At 44.4% G+C, this 18,035-nt stretch overlaps 1 protein-coding gene across 8 annotated transcripts in view; it reads left to right on the top strand.

Annotated features, from left to right (window-relative positions):
- The window catches only part of CNTRL (centriolin), an 81,386-nt gene that overhangs the window by 40,309 nt on the left and 23,042 nt on the right, over positions 1–18,035 (top strand). For 6 of the 8 annotated variants that reach the window (XM_036107779.2, XM_078061703.1, XM_078061704.1 and 3 more), the window contains 12 exons: positions 1,159–1,335; positions 3,550–3,684; positions 7,379–7,524; positions 8,105–8,312; positions 8,787–8,966; positions 10,814–10,993; positions 11,978–12,094; positions 12,378–12,522; positions 13,025–13,176; positions 14,590–14,779; positions 16,034–16,347; positions 17,277–17,482. In XM_036107779.2, coding sequence (XP_035963672.2) covers positions 1,159–1,335; positions 3,550–3,684; positions 7,379–7,524; positions 8,105–8,312; positions 8,787–8,966; positions 10,814–10,993; positions 11,978–12,094; positions 12,378–12,522; positions 13,025–13,176; positions 14,590–14,779; positions 16,034–16,347; positions 17,277–17,482 — 2,150 coding nt within the window. The remainder of the gene's footprint in view (positions 1–1,158; positions 1,336–3,549; positions 3,685–7,378; positions 7,525–8,104; positions 8,313–8,786; positions 8,967–10,813; positions 10,994–11,977; positions 12,095–12,377; positions 12,523–13,024; positions 13,177–14,589; positions 14,780–16,033; positions 16,348–17,276; positions 17,483–18,035) is intronic. The other 2 variants (XM_078061702.1, XM_078061705.1) reach the window with 1 other exon arrangement.

The raw sequence follows: 18,035 nt of genomic DNA on the forward strand, positions 1-18,035 counted from the left end.
GCCAAGAATGTCTTTTGTAGCTGTGCATGTAGATGTGTGTGTAGAAACCAGGCTAATGGTCCTGTAGAGTGTCCCACATTCTGAATTTGTCTATTGTTTTCTCATGGTTTGTTTAACTTGTTCCTCTGTGCCCCATGTAAACTCATATCTTGTTATAACTGCATTTTCCCTTGATTACTGAAGAGATTGGGCACCTTCCCTTTGTTTATTTGCTATTCAGGCTTCCTCTTCAGTGAATTCCCTATTCATATTTTGTGTCCATTTTTCTATTGGATTGTCTCTTTTTCTTAATGATTTGTAGGAATTCTTTATATATTCTGGACCTTTGTTGGTTATAAGTGGAATTTGCATCTTGCACAAGCAACCCCAATAATTCAGATGCCAAGTGGTTTTTGGACCACCCCTGAGAAATCCTTCTATAGAAGTTCTCGTCACAAGACCCTCCTCTTTAATTTAGAATAGTTCAATCTCGTTTTTCAAGATCCCAAATAAATAGGTAAAAGCTGAAATAATCATAAAAAACAGATGGACTAAAATGAATCAGAACTATGGTATGCTAATCAATATGTACTTATATTCTTGTCAGCACTCATTCAAGTTACTCTATCATCCTTAGAGAGTGCTAATCCCGTTTTGTTCTAATAAATGAACATGCTGTGGTTTAATAGAAAGGGTGTGGGTTTTGGAGTCAGACATCTGCGTTCATATCCTATCTTTTTTAAGCTACACAGCCCTGTGCAATTTACTTAGATATTCATTCTCCAGTTCGTCTTCTGTAAAATGGGGATAATACTGTGCCTTACACAGTTGCTGTGAAGATATGATGAAAGAATAAATGTGAAAACATTTATTCCAGTGTCTGATGGAAAATAGGCCTTTTCTTCTTATGTATTCAGACACATTTGAAGTATCACACAGCTGATTACTTTGGAAGACATGTTGGTAGCTTACTGCTTTTTCTGATTACATTTAGTCAGGATTTTGTTTTCCAACCTGGATATGCACAGCCTGCAGCTTCATTGTATTGCTAATGAAAACTTTCCGTGCCAGGCCAGCATTGGCTGGCCATTTGGTTCACAGTGCTCCAGTTACTTATAGTGACTTGCAGATGCTTATGCAGAACAGGGAGGGTTCCATAAACATACCGAATCCTTATAGGAGCTTGCAGAACTAGAGAGTGCCCTCCAGGAGCAGCATGAGGTGAATGTGTCCCTGCAGCAGACCCAGGGAGATCTCAGTGCCTATGAGGCTGAGCTAGAGGCTCAGCTGAAAATACGGGATGCTGAAGCCAGCCAGCTCAAGGAGGAGTTGGAAGAACTTAGAAGGTTCAGCCAGGTAAGTAGGGGCATAAAGCCATCTAGAATCCGATTAACATATCAGCCTTTCTTTAATTTAATGTAAGATGAAACAGTTTTTAATATAATGTATATGGAATGATGGGAAGAGTACATTTTTCGAGTCAGAGGTTCTGAGTTCATATACTACCCCTGTGAGCCCCTGTGTGAGCATGCAAATCACTTCATAGCTCTTGAGCCTCTGAAAAATGCCTCCTTGTCTATAAAATGGGTTATCGTGAGGATAAGGGAAATATTGGGCATGAAAGCACCTAGCAGTTGGTGTTCAATAAATTCTAGTTTTTCTTTCTCAAAACAAGGTTAAGAGACCTCTTTTAAGTTAGTGTTATATTTTATTTTGCTATTTTCTGTTTGGTTGGATGAAGTATCCACTCGTTTAAATTGTACTGGCAAATTAGAGAAATAATTATTCATCCAAAGCCACTTACCAACTGGCCATTGAGGGCGGGTGCTGTGGGTGCTGCAGTGAGCGGCACAGACATGGTCACTGTCCTTGTGGAGCTGACAGTCCAGCAGTGGGAGAAAGAAGGGGATAGCATTCTGTAGCAGGGGAGGGGTGGTTAGGGAAGACTGCCGTAGAGAAATGTCTCAGCTGAGACTCAAAGGATGAGTTGGATTTTGGTGTGCAGAAGGAGCGGGGGTGAAAAGGGTAGGGATAAGGAATGAGTGTTCTAGGCTGACGCAAGGAGAGGGAGCGTAGTGCATTTGAAGTGCAGAAAGTATGCCTCTTGGATGCTAGGAGCAAGAAGAGTAGGGAAGAGGGAGACAGAGAGACAGAGAGGCAGACAGGGGCCAGTTACTGCATATTCTTTATCAAATTAAAAATGTAATTTCGTTTAGCTATTATTCATACAGGCTGCATCTTTCTCCAGGAAGCCCACTGTGACCTCCCTCTTGTGGCTGCTGGAAATCTGGGTTCAGGATCCTACTTTAGTTTTCCTGTAGCCTGTGCTCAGTCAAAGCATTTTAGATTTTTAGATCCAAAATTTTTAGATCAGCTTAGATTGTCCATCTCTCCCGCTAGACTCGGAGCACAGTGACTACCCAGATTGTATATGCCTGTTTCTGTTCTCTCAGTCCCTGGCACATAAAAGGGGTCAAGATGCACTTATTGGATGAAAGTGAAATAGAATAAAATAGTTTGAATCCCAGGAATGTATGTAAAATAGCATTCATGTGATTAGAAAAGGAAATAAAAATAGGTCATGCTTATTATAGTAATTATGGTAATTTGTATCCCTTATCAGATACCAAATGACCACCTGACAATTGTCAGGATTATATTTTTCAAGAGTATCAAGTTTTACAAAACCATAGTTGATAAGATCGGAGTACAAAAAAATGGGAAGTTGGGGGGAAACAATTAAAATAACAATAAATACAGATTTCTAAATAATAATAAATTCTAGATGGCATCTCATTTCAAATAAATTCTCTTAAGTTTTCAAGCCAGCCTTTACTAGCTTGAAATCTATTGTCCTTTGTATTTCCATTGTCCTTTTTTTTTCCTCATAAGTCTTGACAAAAATATTATAACAGCCTAGCCTTTTCACAGATTTACTCGATATTAAGAGGGATATTCCCCTTCTTGGGAGGAGCACTACCAGAATTGGTCTTCAAGCCATATATTGAGAGTATGGAGCATAACAGATCTCTCTGACCTACAGATCTCTAATTGGTATACATTAGCTGTATGAAATCGCTTGTGAAGCTTATTAAATGCAGATTCCTGCCCGCCCCCCCCCTCCCCCGATGCTTCTGGCCCATTGAGGCTGAGATGTAATCTGGGCATCTGCATTATTAACAAGCACACCAAGTGATTTTGATATAGGTATTTGAGGACCACAGTTTGAGAAATACTAGTCTAAGGGAAGGAAGAGCAGTAACTGTTGAATCACTCTTAGAACTTTTGAAGGTAGGTACTTGGGCCCACCCCTGAGGTTCTATTTGGTATATCTGAGCTGAGCTGAGCTGATTCTGATGTCTACTCTTTCTTAAGTATTAATGGTTGAAAGAGGCATGTGAAAAAGATTAACTTGGGCTTTGAAATTTGAACATATAAACATAAAACCGAGTTATTATAAAACCATAGCTGTCAAGGGATTGTGTGTGTATATAAATGTATTTATGCCTTTGTAGATTAAAAAAAGTGTTGCTATTTATGTTTTCATATTGTTGCTTCCCATGGCAATAGTTAGAACAATCGGCCCTTCAAGAGGAACTTGAGAAGGAAAAGCAAGCCCTCAAGAATGCGGTCAGAAAAGCCCAGCTCTCAGAAGGAAAGGACCAAGAAAATAGTGAGCTCCGCACACAGCTCAGACAGCTGCAGGTAGGGACATGTCTGTTCAGGAAGTATTCTTACGTAGGACACCCTCAGTGTCTTCAGTCAGACCCTTAACCTGCTCCACCCTGTAGTAAGCAACTTGAATTATTAGAAAAGAAAGGTTCTGGTTGGGATGGTACCATAGCCTCTGCTCCCTTGTGAGCCCATCTCCGTAAGATTATTAACACGCACATCCTTTGTGTTGTTCTGGTGGCGTGAAGAGGTGGAGCCAGGGTCGGGAGTACACAGCAAGGACTGTGTAAACTCACAGGTGAAAGCAATACCTGACATTTCTCCGAGAAGCGGATTTGTCACCACACTGAGCTAAGAGGATCAGATTGATGCATTCTTCTTCCACTGAAATATCTTTGTAATTATCCAGGAATTTAACTAGAGTGGGTTGCAGAACTTCTTAACTGTAAACGATTTTCACAATCCCCTCCTCAGAAAGGATGCTATTAAAAATGCAGTCATGGGGCGCCTGAGGGGCTTAGTCGGTTGAGCGTCCAACTCTTGGTTTTGGCTCAGGTCATGATCTCGGGGTCATGGGATTGAGCCCTGGGGTTATGGGATCAAGCCTCATGTCATGTCGGGCTCCCCGCTTAGTGGGAAGTCTGCTTCGCCTCTCCCTCTGCCCCCTCCTCTGCTTGTGCGTGCGTGCACGTGCATGCTCTCTCTCTCTCTCTCAAATAAAATAAGTCTTAAAAAAAAAAAAATGCGGTCATTTTACATCGGGGGGATTTGCTTTGGCAGAGTATTTTTACTGCCACTGTCACAATAATCTGCCTAACAAACTGCCAGAGAAGCAGGTGGACAGGATTTTCCAGATAATTAAACTCTCAGAGAGCACAGATGTCTGAACAAACAGGTACCTGGATCAACACTCAGGTCTCAGTCTGTGAGGCCAAGGGCCACTTGGCTGACTGAGGTGGCATGTGTTATGCTTCACCAGAAATAAAGGGGCAGAGTGGCCGTGGTTTTAGGGAAGGCTTCCATGCGGGGGGTTGTAGTAAGACTAATAAGCTTACCCAAATTCTCTCTCTTCTTCCAGTGCCTTGAATATTTTTTCCTCAAAGTTTAAGGAAATGTAATAACCTAGAATTTAATTTTTGATGCTGTCAGCTTAATTTCTGAAGCAAGTATCACAAAAGATGTACACATTTTCCATTCTTGTTTGACTTGTGTGTCAGGTGTTCAATAGGTTACTATTTTTTACTTTTACTATGGAAATTTTCAAATAATCACAAAAACAGAATAGTCTTAGGTCCTTTTGTTTACCCTGCTTAAACAGTCAGCATTCTGCCATTCTAGGTTCAGTCAGTCCACGTGTTTGTTTTGCTGGAATACTTCAAAAGAAAATCTCATACATCTTTATTTCACCCATAAATACTTCAGTATACGTCTCTTAAAGAAAGAGACTAAAATGTCTTCTTCTGGGGCCTTCTCCTCCAAGTTAGAAACTGAAGTCAGCTTTCCAGAATGCTTAGCCCATGCTGTGAGACTACCTTACTTGGAACTAGGTCCTTGGCCTAATAACCTCCTGATACAGAGTTCAGGTTAAACTCACTCTGCATTTGTCTTTGTCAGAAAATCATTTAGCTGTAATGAACCAAAACCTACTAACACGAGCTCCAGAAGGGAGCCAGAGCTGCTGTGTCAGTCAGTCTTTCAGGAGCTGCAGGGCTCTCTCATTTCTCCTTCTCTGTCTCTGTGGGCGTTGTATTTGCCCACCGTGGACTCCAGCCCTGAGCTGACATACCTTTACAAGGCCTGCTCTTATGGACTTGATGTCCTGGATCTTGGTCCAAACTTTGGAGAGAGTGAGAACTTGTTTTCTGGCTAGTCAGCGGATTGCCTGGCCTTGGGTCAGGTCACCTGTGGCCAGGTTTAGACAGTGGTACAAATCTGGGCACCTCAGGGCAGTGGGCAGGACAGTTTACAGATAACAGGCTCCAGATGGGACCGGCAGTTAACATGTTCATTGCAATTCTGAATTCTCCATTTTAGTTAAGAGTATTTCACTGAGTTTGAAGGTTAAATTAATCACTCAGGTGGAATATAGGTATTCAGGTGAATACAGTCAGCACCTTAGGATGCAGAACTATTTTTCTTTACAATTTAAGGTGATTTTAGCAGTTGCTTTTTACTTGAAAGAGGCATTGTCTGAATTTAATTCTTGGGATATTGTGTTTGTTAATAATAAAAATATGCTGGCATGTAACAAATACTCCCACAGAGAATTATAAGCTATTAGAGAAGTTTCAGTATTAGAGGTTTCATTTTTAGTTGCTTGGCAGACAGAGTCTCATGGCAAAGTGTTTTTTGGTTTTTTTTTTTAACTTTGAATTACGGACATTTCAAACACATACAAAAGTAGAATACGGAAATGAATCCTCATGTCTTCACCAGTTATTAGTGCGTGGCCAGCCTTACCTCATCTGTCATGCCTGCCATAACACACCCCTCACACCTGTTCACACACTGAATTATTGTGAAATAAATCAAAATCTTGGGGTGCCTGAATGGCTCGGGTCATGATCCTGGGGTCCTGGGATTGAGCCCTGCTTTGCATCGGGCTCCCTGCCCAGCAGGGAGTCTGTTTCTCCTTCTCCCTCTGCCCCTCCCCCCCACTCATGCTCTCTCTCTCTCTCTCTAATAAATAAATAAAATCTGAAAATCTTATTTTATCTGTAAATACTATACAAAGGCTTTTTTAAAAAGCATGAATAGATACCACTTTATATCTTAAAATTAGAGTAATTCCCTAATACCAAATGCCTTATCATATGCAGATTTTCAAGTTATCTCATACAGTTTGGTTTTGTTTCGTTTCAGAGAGAGAGAGAGAGGTGGTGGGGGAGAGGGAGAGAGAGAATCTTAAGCAGGTTCCACACTCAGTGTGGAGTCCAGTGCGGGACCCAATCCCATGACCCATACCTCTCACAGTTTTGACAAGTGTTGGTTGGAATCAGGATCCAAATAAAGTGCACACATTGCATTTTGTTGACTTGATTCTTAAGTCTGTTCTAATCTATAGGCTTCTTCCTTCTTTCCCCCTTTGTAGTATTTTAGAGAAAACCAGGTCTTTGTCCTATATAGTATCCTGTATTCTAGATTTTGCTGGTTGCATCTTTTCTGGTATTGATTAATATGTTCTTATGTTGCATATGGAGGCTTATTTAGATTCAAGTTAGTTACTTCTCAGCAAGAAGACGTTCACAGGTAGTGTTCATAGGTACTTATTTTTGTATCACATCAGGAAATACTGTAATGCCTGGTTCTGTCTTTTGTGACTTTAGATTGATCAGTAGATTCAGATATTTGTCAGCCCAAATAGAAAGCATTTTTTTTATTGTATTTATTTTTTTATTTATTTTATTTGTCAGAGAGAGAAAGCGAGCACAAGCAGGGGGAGTGGCAGGCAGAGGGAGAAGGAAACAGAGGGAGAAGCAGACTCCCCGCAGAGCAGGGAGTCCGATGTGGGACTCAATCCCAGGACCCTAGGATCATGACCTGAGCCGAAGGCAGACGCTTAACGACTGAGCCACCCAGGCGCCCTAGAAAGCATTTTTAAAGAACTGGTAAAGGAAGTTGAATAGAACTATCATATGACAAGTACTGTAGTCTGTGTATGGGTATGTGTGTGTATTTTAAATTTGTTTTGGTAACTTTTACCTCCCCATTTCACCACCATCCATAGGATGACAATGACCTATTAAAACAGCAACTTAAAGACTTCCAGAGTCACCTTAACCATGTGGTTGAGGGTTTGATTCGTCCAGAAGAAGTGGCAGCTCGTGTGGATGAGCTAAGGAAAAAACTGAAGTCAGGAGCTGGGGAAATGAGGTAATGAAAAATCAGGACCTCCAGGTATTGAGGTTGCTGAGTTATGAAAATAAGGTGCGTATAGACTCACCTTCCCAAGTTCTGTTAACGGCTGATTTCTTTTGTAAGCGTTCCTGTGTCATATTTTCCGTGATTGAGACACAAGATTGCTTCATTCAAACTGCCTATCACTGATTTTTTTACATTTAAATCTTTCATACTTTTTGGTATTATTTAATTTAAAAAGCAGAAGTTTTAAGAGTAACTCTTCTTGAAAATTCCTTGCATATGGTCAGGAAGTAGAGCCATATTATGCATTTTAAATAGAAAATAAATATCAAAACCAAGGCTGATTTAAATATATGAAATGGACATTTATTCTTTGAGCAAACATCGTTAGCCTGCTAGGAACCTGTGTTTCCAGAGTGACAGCAGTCACTGGATCAAACAGTGACTTGTACTTCAGGGGTGCTGAGTTGCCGAGTACGGGTCCCGCCCAGGCAGCTCTCTCTGCTCCCGCACTGCTACCAGCATGTTTGCGCCGCATCCGGCCTGAGACCTGAACGGTCACCTTTATGCCATCTTCTCTCCCCCTCACCAGAATCCATACTTCTTCGGATGTCTTAGGGAAAAGTCTTGCTGATTTGCAGAAACAATTCAGTGAAATCCTTGCACGCTCCCAGTGGGAGAGAGAGGAAGCACAAGTGAGAGAGAGAAAGCTCCAGGAAGAAATGGCCCTGCAGCAAGAGAAACTGGCGAGCGGACAAGCAGAGTTCAGGCACGCCTGCGAGAGGGCCCTGGAAGCGCGGGTAAGGAAAGGGCGAGAGGCAGCTGGGGGGCGTTTGGCCAATGCTCCTGTTTTTCAACAAATTGCAGTGCTTCCTTCTCATGTAAATCCAGACACTTACTGTTCTTTTCACTCTTCACGAGTCAGACTGCCTGTGACTGAAATTCAACCCTGAATATGGTTACTGATGTCAGTCAGGCTTCTTTGGGGCTCTGTTTTCCTTGTTTTGGAAGCAAGTGGGCATGCAGGTAAACAATACTACATTGCTGGGGTGTAGTGTCGTGCCAGAATCTGATTTTTTGGATGCAGTTCTTTTAATGATGACGCAAACATTAAAATCCTAGATTTTAGATCCTAGAGAACATTCAAGATAAAACCATGCCCTGTAACTCATTAGTACCAAATTTCATTACCTTCTTTAGTAAAATGAAATGTGATTCCCTAAAAAGTTTTTATTTTGCCTAAAAATCCTCTTCGAAACTTGATTTCCTCACAGATTAGTTTTGATAAGAGGCAGCACGAAGCGAGAATCCAGCAGTTGGAGAATGAAATTCACTATTTGCAAGAAAATCTAAAAAGTATGGAGGAAATCCAAGGCCTTACAGATCTCCAACTTCAGGAAGCTGATGAAGAGAAGGAGAGAATTCTGGCCCAACTCCGGGAGTTAGAGAAAAAGGTGGGGAAGACTCGGAAAGCGTGACACCTGTGTCCTCACACCTGGGTCCTGCCCCCCGGGAGCAGGCCCTCAGTGCGGAGTCTGATCCACAGTCGCCTGTGGCAGCATCGCTGGTCCAGAGGTGGACTGGACCCAGAGGAGGCCGGGATGCATGTGGTCGAATCAAGGTCCTGAGACAGGTGCCGCGTAGATGAAAACGAGAGAAATGGCGTGCGAGGAGGGACCTTAGAGCTTCAGTGCTGATGGCCTCCTCAGAAACCCCTTGCCCAGTTGGACACATCCATGGGCAATTACTGTTTAACTCCTCATCTTCCTTTCTAACATGCCGGCCTCTCTCCTTGCTTCTCCATCCCACCTCAACCGTCTCCTCCCATCTTCACATCCTCAACCTTGTGCAGCTCAGAAATGGCGCCCACCACCTCGGAAATCCTGAGCTAAGCAGCCCGCGCTTATGACGCTGTCCACTGCACCCCACGCTGACAAGTTTTCAACCTCACTGACAACTCCAGGGCATGAATCCCACCTTTTCTGTCTGTTAGGGTTTCCTGTCTACCTTCCTCATCATCGCCCGACCTAAATTCCATGGTCCCCTTGATACCCATTTTTGCAAATGTCCTCAAGTCCCTTGTCCTTTTCTCCTGTCTCACTTGCCCGACAGAACTGCAGCTGTATGCTTTGGGCTGATACCCATCCTGAGTATTCCTGCAGAAAAATATCACCCACCCAGGCACAGTGGTTTATCGTTACAATCTCTTGGTCCTCAACCTCAGATGGGCAGCATCCCCCTTCTGTCTGGTCAGTTCACTCTCCCGTGCTCCACTGTTTCATACCTTGTCACTCCGCACACGTGCCTTCTCCCTTCACCCAGCCTCAGTGAATGACTTGCTTCAGACTTGACCGAGAACCTTTCAGTTCCCAAGTCCTGTCATGTCCGCCCCCAAAATATATCTGGAATATAGTTCCTTTTTTCTTCTCTGGTACCACCACCCCCATCCAGCCATCATCTCCCTTCTGGTGTGGCCACACCACTGGTGTGGCCACCTGACAGATGACCCCGCTTCCCGGAGCCGCCACCATGCTCTTTCAAAAACAGGCATTGACTCCTGTTAGTCCCAACCCCCACCCCCACCCCCAGCCACTTCCCCCTCTCCAGGAACTTCTGTTGTTTTTATGAAAAAGACCTACTAAATTCTTAAGCCAATGAGGCCCGGCATGATTTGCCTCCCTCCTGTTCTCACCAGGCTCCTTCTTTCAGTTCCTCAAAAATGCCAAGTTCTCCTGGGTTTCCCACATGCCATTCCCTCTCCTGGACCATGTTCCTCCATCCTTCTCTCTGACTGCCCCCTCCCCACCAATCTCCATCTCTCCTGCTGTTCTCTCAAATAGTACCCTGTTCTGTCCCTTGATAGCTACTAACTGCCATTTTGAGTATGTGTTTGTCTGAGTGTTTGTTTATTATCTGTCTCTCATAAGCTCCTTGAAGGCAATAGCCCAGTCTGCTTTATTTACCACCATATCCCAGCGCCTGACTCAGCAGTCACAAGGGGCTGGTCCATCACTCGGTGATGGTGCCAGGAAATGGTTTTCCAATGAATGAATGAATCTGTGATCGCAAAGGTTCTTGACTAAGAAGACTGATTTCATTCTAAGTTTACCATACAATTTTGAGTTGATTTTATTTATTCATTCACTCAGTGAATATTTATGGAGCACCTACTTTGTACCAGGTATTATTCTAGGTACGGGCTGGGTAGCAGTGAACAGAGTCCCTGCCCTCATGGAGCTTGTGTCTTAATTAATTGCTGCCAAGTGATTCATCTGTTCAATTAATGTTTCTTTTATTTTAGAAGAAAGTTGAAGATGCCAAGTCTCAGGAACAATTTCTTGGTTTAGACAGAGAATTGAAGAAACTAAAGAAAGCCGTGGTCGCCTCTGATAAGCTAGCCACGGCTGAGCTCACCGTTGCCAAAGACCAGCTCAAGTCCCTTCATGGAACTGTGATGAAAATTAACCAGGAGCGAGCAGAGGTGAGTCCACGTGTCTAGAACAAGCTTCCACCGGCCCTGCTGCCCCAAAACATAGCCACTTGTTTATTGCTTTTATTATTATTTTGTTATAGACTTTGGTTGTCTTAGAAACCACTGTAGGGGCGCCTGGGTGGCTCAGTCGGTTAAGCGACTGCCTTCGGCTCAGGTCATGATCCTGGAGTCCCGGGATCGAGTCCCGCATCGGGCTCCCTGCTTGGTGGGGAGTCTGCTTCTCCCTCTGACCCTCCTCCCTCTCGTGCTCTCTGTCTCTCATTCTCTCTCTCGCAAATAAATAAATAAAATCTTTAAAAAAAAAAAAAAAGAAACCACTGTAAAGTTGCTGTCTCCCTTCAGACCTAAGGACTGTATTTCTCCTGTCACAGCCCTGCCGTGGGTCCTGCCCCCTCCTGGGCCCTGACAGGAACCATCAAATGAAACATACTGTCCCCGCCTCAAAGTGTAGCGCTTTGCCTAGGGAGATGGCTGTGCATACACACCTGAACCAGGGTTTTAAAGGCTGGCCATCTCATCCTTCCAAACCCCAGACTTTTCATCTTGTGCAGTCAGATAACACGTGACCTCTCGGGCTGTTCTGCCTTCTGACTGAAATGCTGTTTGTAACGGTTTGAAAGGGGGCAGATGCTCATGAGATTAAGACAATAGATCATAGGAGAGACAATCTAATGATGAGAGTCCAGAGAGACACTAGTCGTGGAAGACCGGAGAATAGTGAAGAAAAAGTTCGCTCTGGTTCTTTCTGATGCAGCCCCCTGCCTACCTGGCCCCATGCAGGGGTGGAGCCAGGCTGCCAAGTAATGGGAACAGCACAGGACAGGGTGGGACCTGGCGCCGCACACGCACACACGCACTCACGCACGCGAGGCTGGCGATCGGACGAACACAGAGGAGTCTGAGAGGAAGAGAGAAATGCAGGAGACAGCAAATGATGGCAGTGCTGCCTCTCCCCTACCTCTGTCCCAGTAGGAGCTGCAGGAGACGCAGAGGTTCAGCAGAAAGGCAGCACAAGCAGCCAGGGATCTGACCCGAGCAGAAGCGGAGATTGAACTCCTGCAGAACCTTCTCAGAGATAAAGAGGAGCAGGTCAGTGCTGGGGTCTCCTCCTTATTGGGCCTGTATCAGTTGCTCAAAGACAAAGTAGTAGAAGTGGCCACTCAGAGAATTTGGAAGTGTAATCAGTGGTTCGTCAGCACTTGGTCCCCTACTGCGTGCCGGGCGGAGTGCGATTGCAGTACAAGGAGTGACGCGGCATCCTCATGAGTAAAACATGGGTAAAAGTTCTAGAAGTACTAAATCAAGCTGCAAGGATAAGTGCACCTGGGAAAGAGTATTCGTGGGCAACTTTGTGTATGTGATTTTTTAATAGTTTCAAAATGAAATGGAGAAAGTAGATGTTGGCACTGGAGGAGTGAACTCACAGGTGCTGGAGATGGAGAAACTAAATGAGACAATGGAGAGACAAAGGACAGAGATCGCAAGGCTGCGGAATTTACTGGACCTCACCGGGGCTGGTGAAGTATTGGGCTTTGATTTGGGTAGTAGTTTTAAAAACAGTTGTTCTAAAATCAAATCATGTGAAAAAAAGATCATCCTGTTTGTTTTTCACTGTAGCAAATTTATTTAACTGTGATAGATCAATTCCATGCTTGATTTACAGAGCTGTGATAATTAGCTTAATGAATAAAAACAAAGAATTTAAAAAACATTTTATGTAAGTGAAGTATTAAGGAACTTGGTTACAATGAGACAAGAGATTTTTGAATTTTCAAAAGGAATAATGTTTACAAATCTGTTCTCTTTCCCTGGCTCACTTTATAAATGAACAACAGAGGGGTATGTCTATCCTCTTTAAGTGTTAGCAAAAACTTGTTACCACGGGACAGGCTGAATGAAAAGTCAGCTTTGAGGAGCTGATCAAAGTCATTGGCTGCCGTGGCATCACTTGGGTACGTTGAGAGAGGAGGGAAGTAGAGGATTTCATGCCAAATTTCACAGAATGGCTTTCTTTTGCAGATGTTAACAAAGGAAGCTTTGAAAATGTTTTGGAAGAAATTGCTGAACTTCGACGTGAAGTTTCTCATCAGAATGATTACATCAGCAGCATGACCGATCCTTTCAAAAGACGAGGCTATTGGTACTTTATGCCACCACCGACCTCATCAAAAGTAGGAAGTCTGTGATGCTGGGAGTGTATACTGAATTTTCTTGAAGGAAATGTGACAGTGTTCTCGTCTCCCAGTTTGTGAAGAAGGTCTCAAGAACAATATGTCTAGGCTAAGCCATGCATTGAGGTTCTTAAGTGTTTGTAATATTTGAGATGAAAATAGGGCCTTCCTGGGAATATTGCCGTTGCCCATTCATGCTCAGGTGGTATGTTGTGGGTCTGTGAAAGAAGATTCTGCAAGGGGATAAGGTGACGAGCCCAGAGGGCCTGTTGGAAATGGGTAGAAAATTGTGCAGAGGCTGACAGAAAACTGGGCACCTGGATTTCATTTGATTTTAGCCAACATTTCATTCTGTGTTCACTGAAATCTAGGTCAGGTGCTAGGTGGGATGGGGTGCCATGAGGAATGAATGATGTCAAAGAGTTCATGCGCTGGTCAGGAGACCCGTACACCAGTGTAATTACAACAGTGGCATGCACGTGACAACAGACTTGACCTGTGTGCTCTGTTGTAGAGAAGTGTTAGGGCTTCCTCGCATGGGGAAGTTCAGGAAAGAAGGCTTCACACACAGTCATGAAGTCAGCACTTAGCCTTCAAGGGGTGGGCTTTTAGGAGGGAGGAAATGTGTGGAAGGGGAGAGTTGGTTTAGCTGTGGTGAGTAGCCTTGTGGGGTTGGACGGTTGGATGGGAACAGTGAAAGGTGAGGCTGGGAAAGTAGATGGGGCTCATGCTTTTGAAAAGGGCCTCAAAATCTCTTGCACTGACTCGGGGAGGCCTTGAGGACCGCGGCTGTGTAATGTGATGAGAGCCATAGTTTAGGAGGAGTAATCGGGCTGAGTGTGGGGGCCCGGCAGACAGGCAACAGTCAGGGAGAAGCAGCTGACACATGGGCATCCCAGGGCTGTGTAGACTTAACCAGAATCCAGACAGCCTTGACATCCAGGGCTGAAGGTGGAAGCTGTGTAGGTTAGATGTAACATTGTAAGGCTGAGCTGGGCGAGGGTTTGGGAAGTAGACCTATTTATGACTGGGAAGGAGGGAGGGTAGCAGAGTAGAGCTTCCCAGCCACACCGGGTTCCCAAGACAGCAAGAGACTAATATCCCATATGGCCTTGAAAATTCATTGGTTTCCCTGACCTTCATTGGTGGGCCATCAAGGAGAAGGCAAAAGGGGAGAAGCCACCAGGAAAGATGAGCACTGGAGAAGAGAGGCCGACACTCAGCCCATTTACCTGACTTGACTGTGGAATCATGTCTCACTTCTTTCTGAAAAATGAGAATTAGAATCTATGAAAAGAAACCAGTTCTTTCTCAACTTTGCTACATCTCAACGATTGTTCTAGACTTTGGCATTTCTCCAACTCAGTCTTTTCATTTCTAGTAAATAGTGGGCTCTTCTATCATTTATTTTAGGTTTCTAGCCACAGCTCCCAGGCCACCAAGGACTCTGGCGTCGGCCTAAAGTACACAGCCTCAACTCCTGTTAGAAAACCACGTCATGGACAGCAGGATGGAAAGGAGGACAGTGGTCCTCCACCTGTCTCGGGATACTGGGTGTATTCTCCCATCAGAAGTGGGTTACATAAATCGTTTTCAAATAGAGGTAAGTTAAATCACAGAAGGGAAGTTGCATTTCTCTTTTATTGGTTCCCTGAAATCCATAAGACACAATCCAGACTCCTTAGCTTGTTCTGCAAGGCCCTCTGTGCTGCGGCCTTGGCCAGTGACCTCTTGTCTCCCCTCCCATTACTGTCCCACAGTCAGCCATCCCAGCTGCCTAAGATAACCCAAAGCATGCCATGTTCCTCTAACCTCCCTGTTTTAAACCCTTTGTTTAGAATGTCCTTCTTCCTTCCTCTCCTAAATCCATTCCTGTTGAACCTTCAACAAGACCCAGGCCCTCAAACAGCACTCCTTTATGGAGCCTTCCTCCACCCTGCCTCACCCAGGCTGACTGAGCGGCTTCATCACCTGCGCTCCTGGAGCATGGCAGGTGCTTACCTCCTTGTGGCATGGCATTGACTAGCTCGACTAAAATGAAGTGGTTTTTTTAAACAGAGAGAGAGACAGCGAGAGAGGGAACACAAGCAGGGGGAGTGGGAGAGGGAGAAGCAGGCTTCCCGCCGAGCAGGGAGCCCGATGTGGGGCTCGATGCCAGGACCCCAGGATCATGACCCGAGCCGAAGGCAGACGCTTAATGACTGAGCCACCCAGGCGCCCGTAAAATGAAGTGTTATAGGTCCATCTTCTAAAGCTCCGAGAGGAAGAGTCAGACTTGGGAGTTAATCATAGCTCTTGCAGTAGGTAGCTGCGTGATCCTAGGCAAATTATGTAGCTCCTCTGAGACTGTTGAGTGTAAAGTAGGAATACCCCCTTTGGAGAGTGTGTTCGTTCAGGAGCTATTTACTGAGTGCCTGCTGTGTGCTAGGCTGTCATCAGTGAGAAATGTAGATCCTGCTGGTCAGGGAGATAAGCAGGAAGGCCAGCAGCTTAGAGAGCCGTGCGCCGTGATCGTGGTCAGTGCTGAGGGCTGTGGGTCTCACTGCTCCTGTCTGCATCTCTGTTGGTCTCTTCTCTAGCCTGAAGCAGGCACCCAAGTGGTTGCTGAATAAATGAATGAAGACCAAAAAAAAAAAAAAAAAAAGGCAAATCAACAGATAGGCGTAAGAAAAACTCAAGTATCAGCCACCGAAAATATATGAATCCCTGTTTTGATCAGCTTTTCAAAACTGCTTTTGACCTTTTTGGCGAAATTTCATTCTCACGTCTTGCGATTTGGGTCTAAGTGCTACCGTTCTGTATAAATTTGTTTACCTAATAAGCCATGGGGGTAAAACACTCTTCTGTTTCTTTCAAGATGCAGACAGCGGAGGAGATAGCCAGGAAGAGAGCCAGCTAGATGACCAAGAGGTCCAGCCATTTGTACCTCCCCCCGGATACATGATCTACACTGTGTTTCCCGATGGTTCTCCTGTACCCCAGGGCATGGCCCTGTATGCACCCCCTCCTCCCTTGCCCAACAATAGCCAGCCTCTCAACCCTGGCGCTGTTGTTTATGGCCCACCTCCTGTTGGGGCTCCCATCGTGTATGGTCCTCCACCTGCCAGCTTGTCTGTACCCCTCATCCCCGTGGGGGTGCTGCATTGCAATGTCCCAGAACACCATAACTTGGTAAGTGGAAAGACGTAAGACTCCCTGGGGTCTTACTGCGTCCCACACTGCGTCCACGGGAGACTGAATAAGGGTATATATGTAATGATTCGACCTATTTATGAACGGATTATGTCCCAAGTGTGTTTATAAGGTTGGTGTTTAGAGTGAAGTAAGCATTCTTTTATTAAAATACTCTTCTGGACAAGAGTTAGGATACCAGGCCAGTCTGCAAACTTTGTTTAACCATCTTCTAACAAAAATGCTTTCAGTCTAGAAATTAACTATTTTTGGAGAGCCTATTGTGTATTTTTCTGTTGACAAGTACTGATGTGTACATATAGGTGTATTCGCATAGTAGTTCCTGTACTTGTGCCCACATGTGTCCGTGTGTGTACACGCATACACATGTATGCGCTCGTGTATTCACATATATGAGCAGCAGGGTTGTGGTGGGGATTATCTCTGGGTGGTGAGATAGGTGATTATTTTTTTCTTTTCATAATTCGTACACAGATTTCATATTCTGTTTTTCCCACTTAACATTACAGGCATTTCCCCATGGTTTTACAAATGTTTTTAAGTAGTATTTTAATGACTTTAAGTAGTATTTTAACTCCCCTCCGCTGTGCCCAGAGGAGGGAGACACCTGTGTCTGTCTCTTCTGCTCCTTGCTGGCCTCTGGAAGTAGAGATGGTCCCTACGAGGTGTTGGGTGCATGTGTGTCAGCCGTAGTTGGGCTGATGGAAGAGTTAAAAGCTCTAGTCATCAATTTCATCTGTGGTATGTGAAAAATTGGCTTGACTTAGTTTTTCTTTTCACACTGAAGTCTTAGAAGCTACCACCATTTTCACATTGTAGATAGCACTTTGAGTTAATTGCAGCTCTTGGCAGGAAAGAAGAGAAACATCAAGTGATGTTCTCAGTACTGCATTTTTTTCTTTGTTCAGGAGAATGAAGTTTCTAGATTAGAAGACATAATGCAGCATTTAAAATCTGAGAAACAGGAACCGTGCATGAGAGCATCTAAGCGGCAGTCGGAGAAAGAACTGGAAGAACTGCATCATAATATTGATGGTCTTTTGCAAGAGAAGAAAGACTTAGAGTATGAAGTAGAAGAATTACATAGAACCATCCAGAAACATCAACAGCGAAAGTAATTATTATTAGCCATTTTATTTTTATAATTCTGATGAATAGGATATTGGCTCATTAAGGTAGCCTAAGTCAGTGTTGTCCGGTAGAACTTTCTGTGATCTTGGAAATGCTGCAGATCTGTGCTGTCCAGAACAGTGGTCACTAGCCACATGTGCCTTTAAGCCCTTGAAATGTGGCTAATGCAAGTGAGGAATAGCGTTGAATTTAAAGTATTAGCCACGGGGTGACTCCCAGGCTGCGCAGTGCAAGTCTGAGTTCTCTTGGCCAGTAGTCTAAATCAGCTCTTCTTGTAGGCCCTCTTGGAGAATGGCACAGCCATCCGCCGTCCCCAGTTACTCTGGCTAAAAACATGCCAGGTGTCCTCAGCTCCTCTTTCCCCACTTTCCCAAGCCTCCAGCTGGTGTCCAAGTCTTACAAGTATACACAAAGAGCTGTCAAGCTGGTCCCCTTCTTTCGTCACTGCTGCCCTGGCCTTTAATCATGTCATCCTTGGTTGTTGGACTAGCTTCTGCATCAGCCTTCCCTGTCCAGCCTCTCCATTCTACCCTACA

This window comes from Halichoerus grypus, chromosome 14, assembly GCF_964656455.1.
Source record: "Halichoerus grypus chromosome 14, mHalGry1.hap1.1, whole genome shotgun sequence".
Taxonomy (NCBI): Eukaryota; Metazoa; Chordata; class Mammalia; order Carnivora; family Phocidae; genus Halichoerus; species Halichoerus grypus.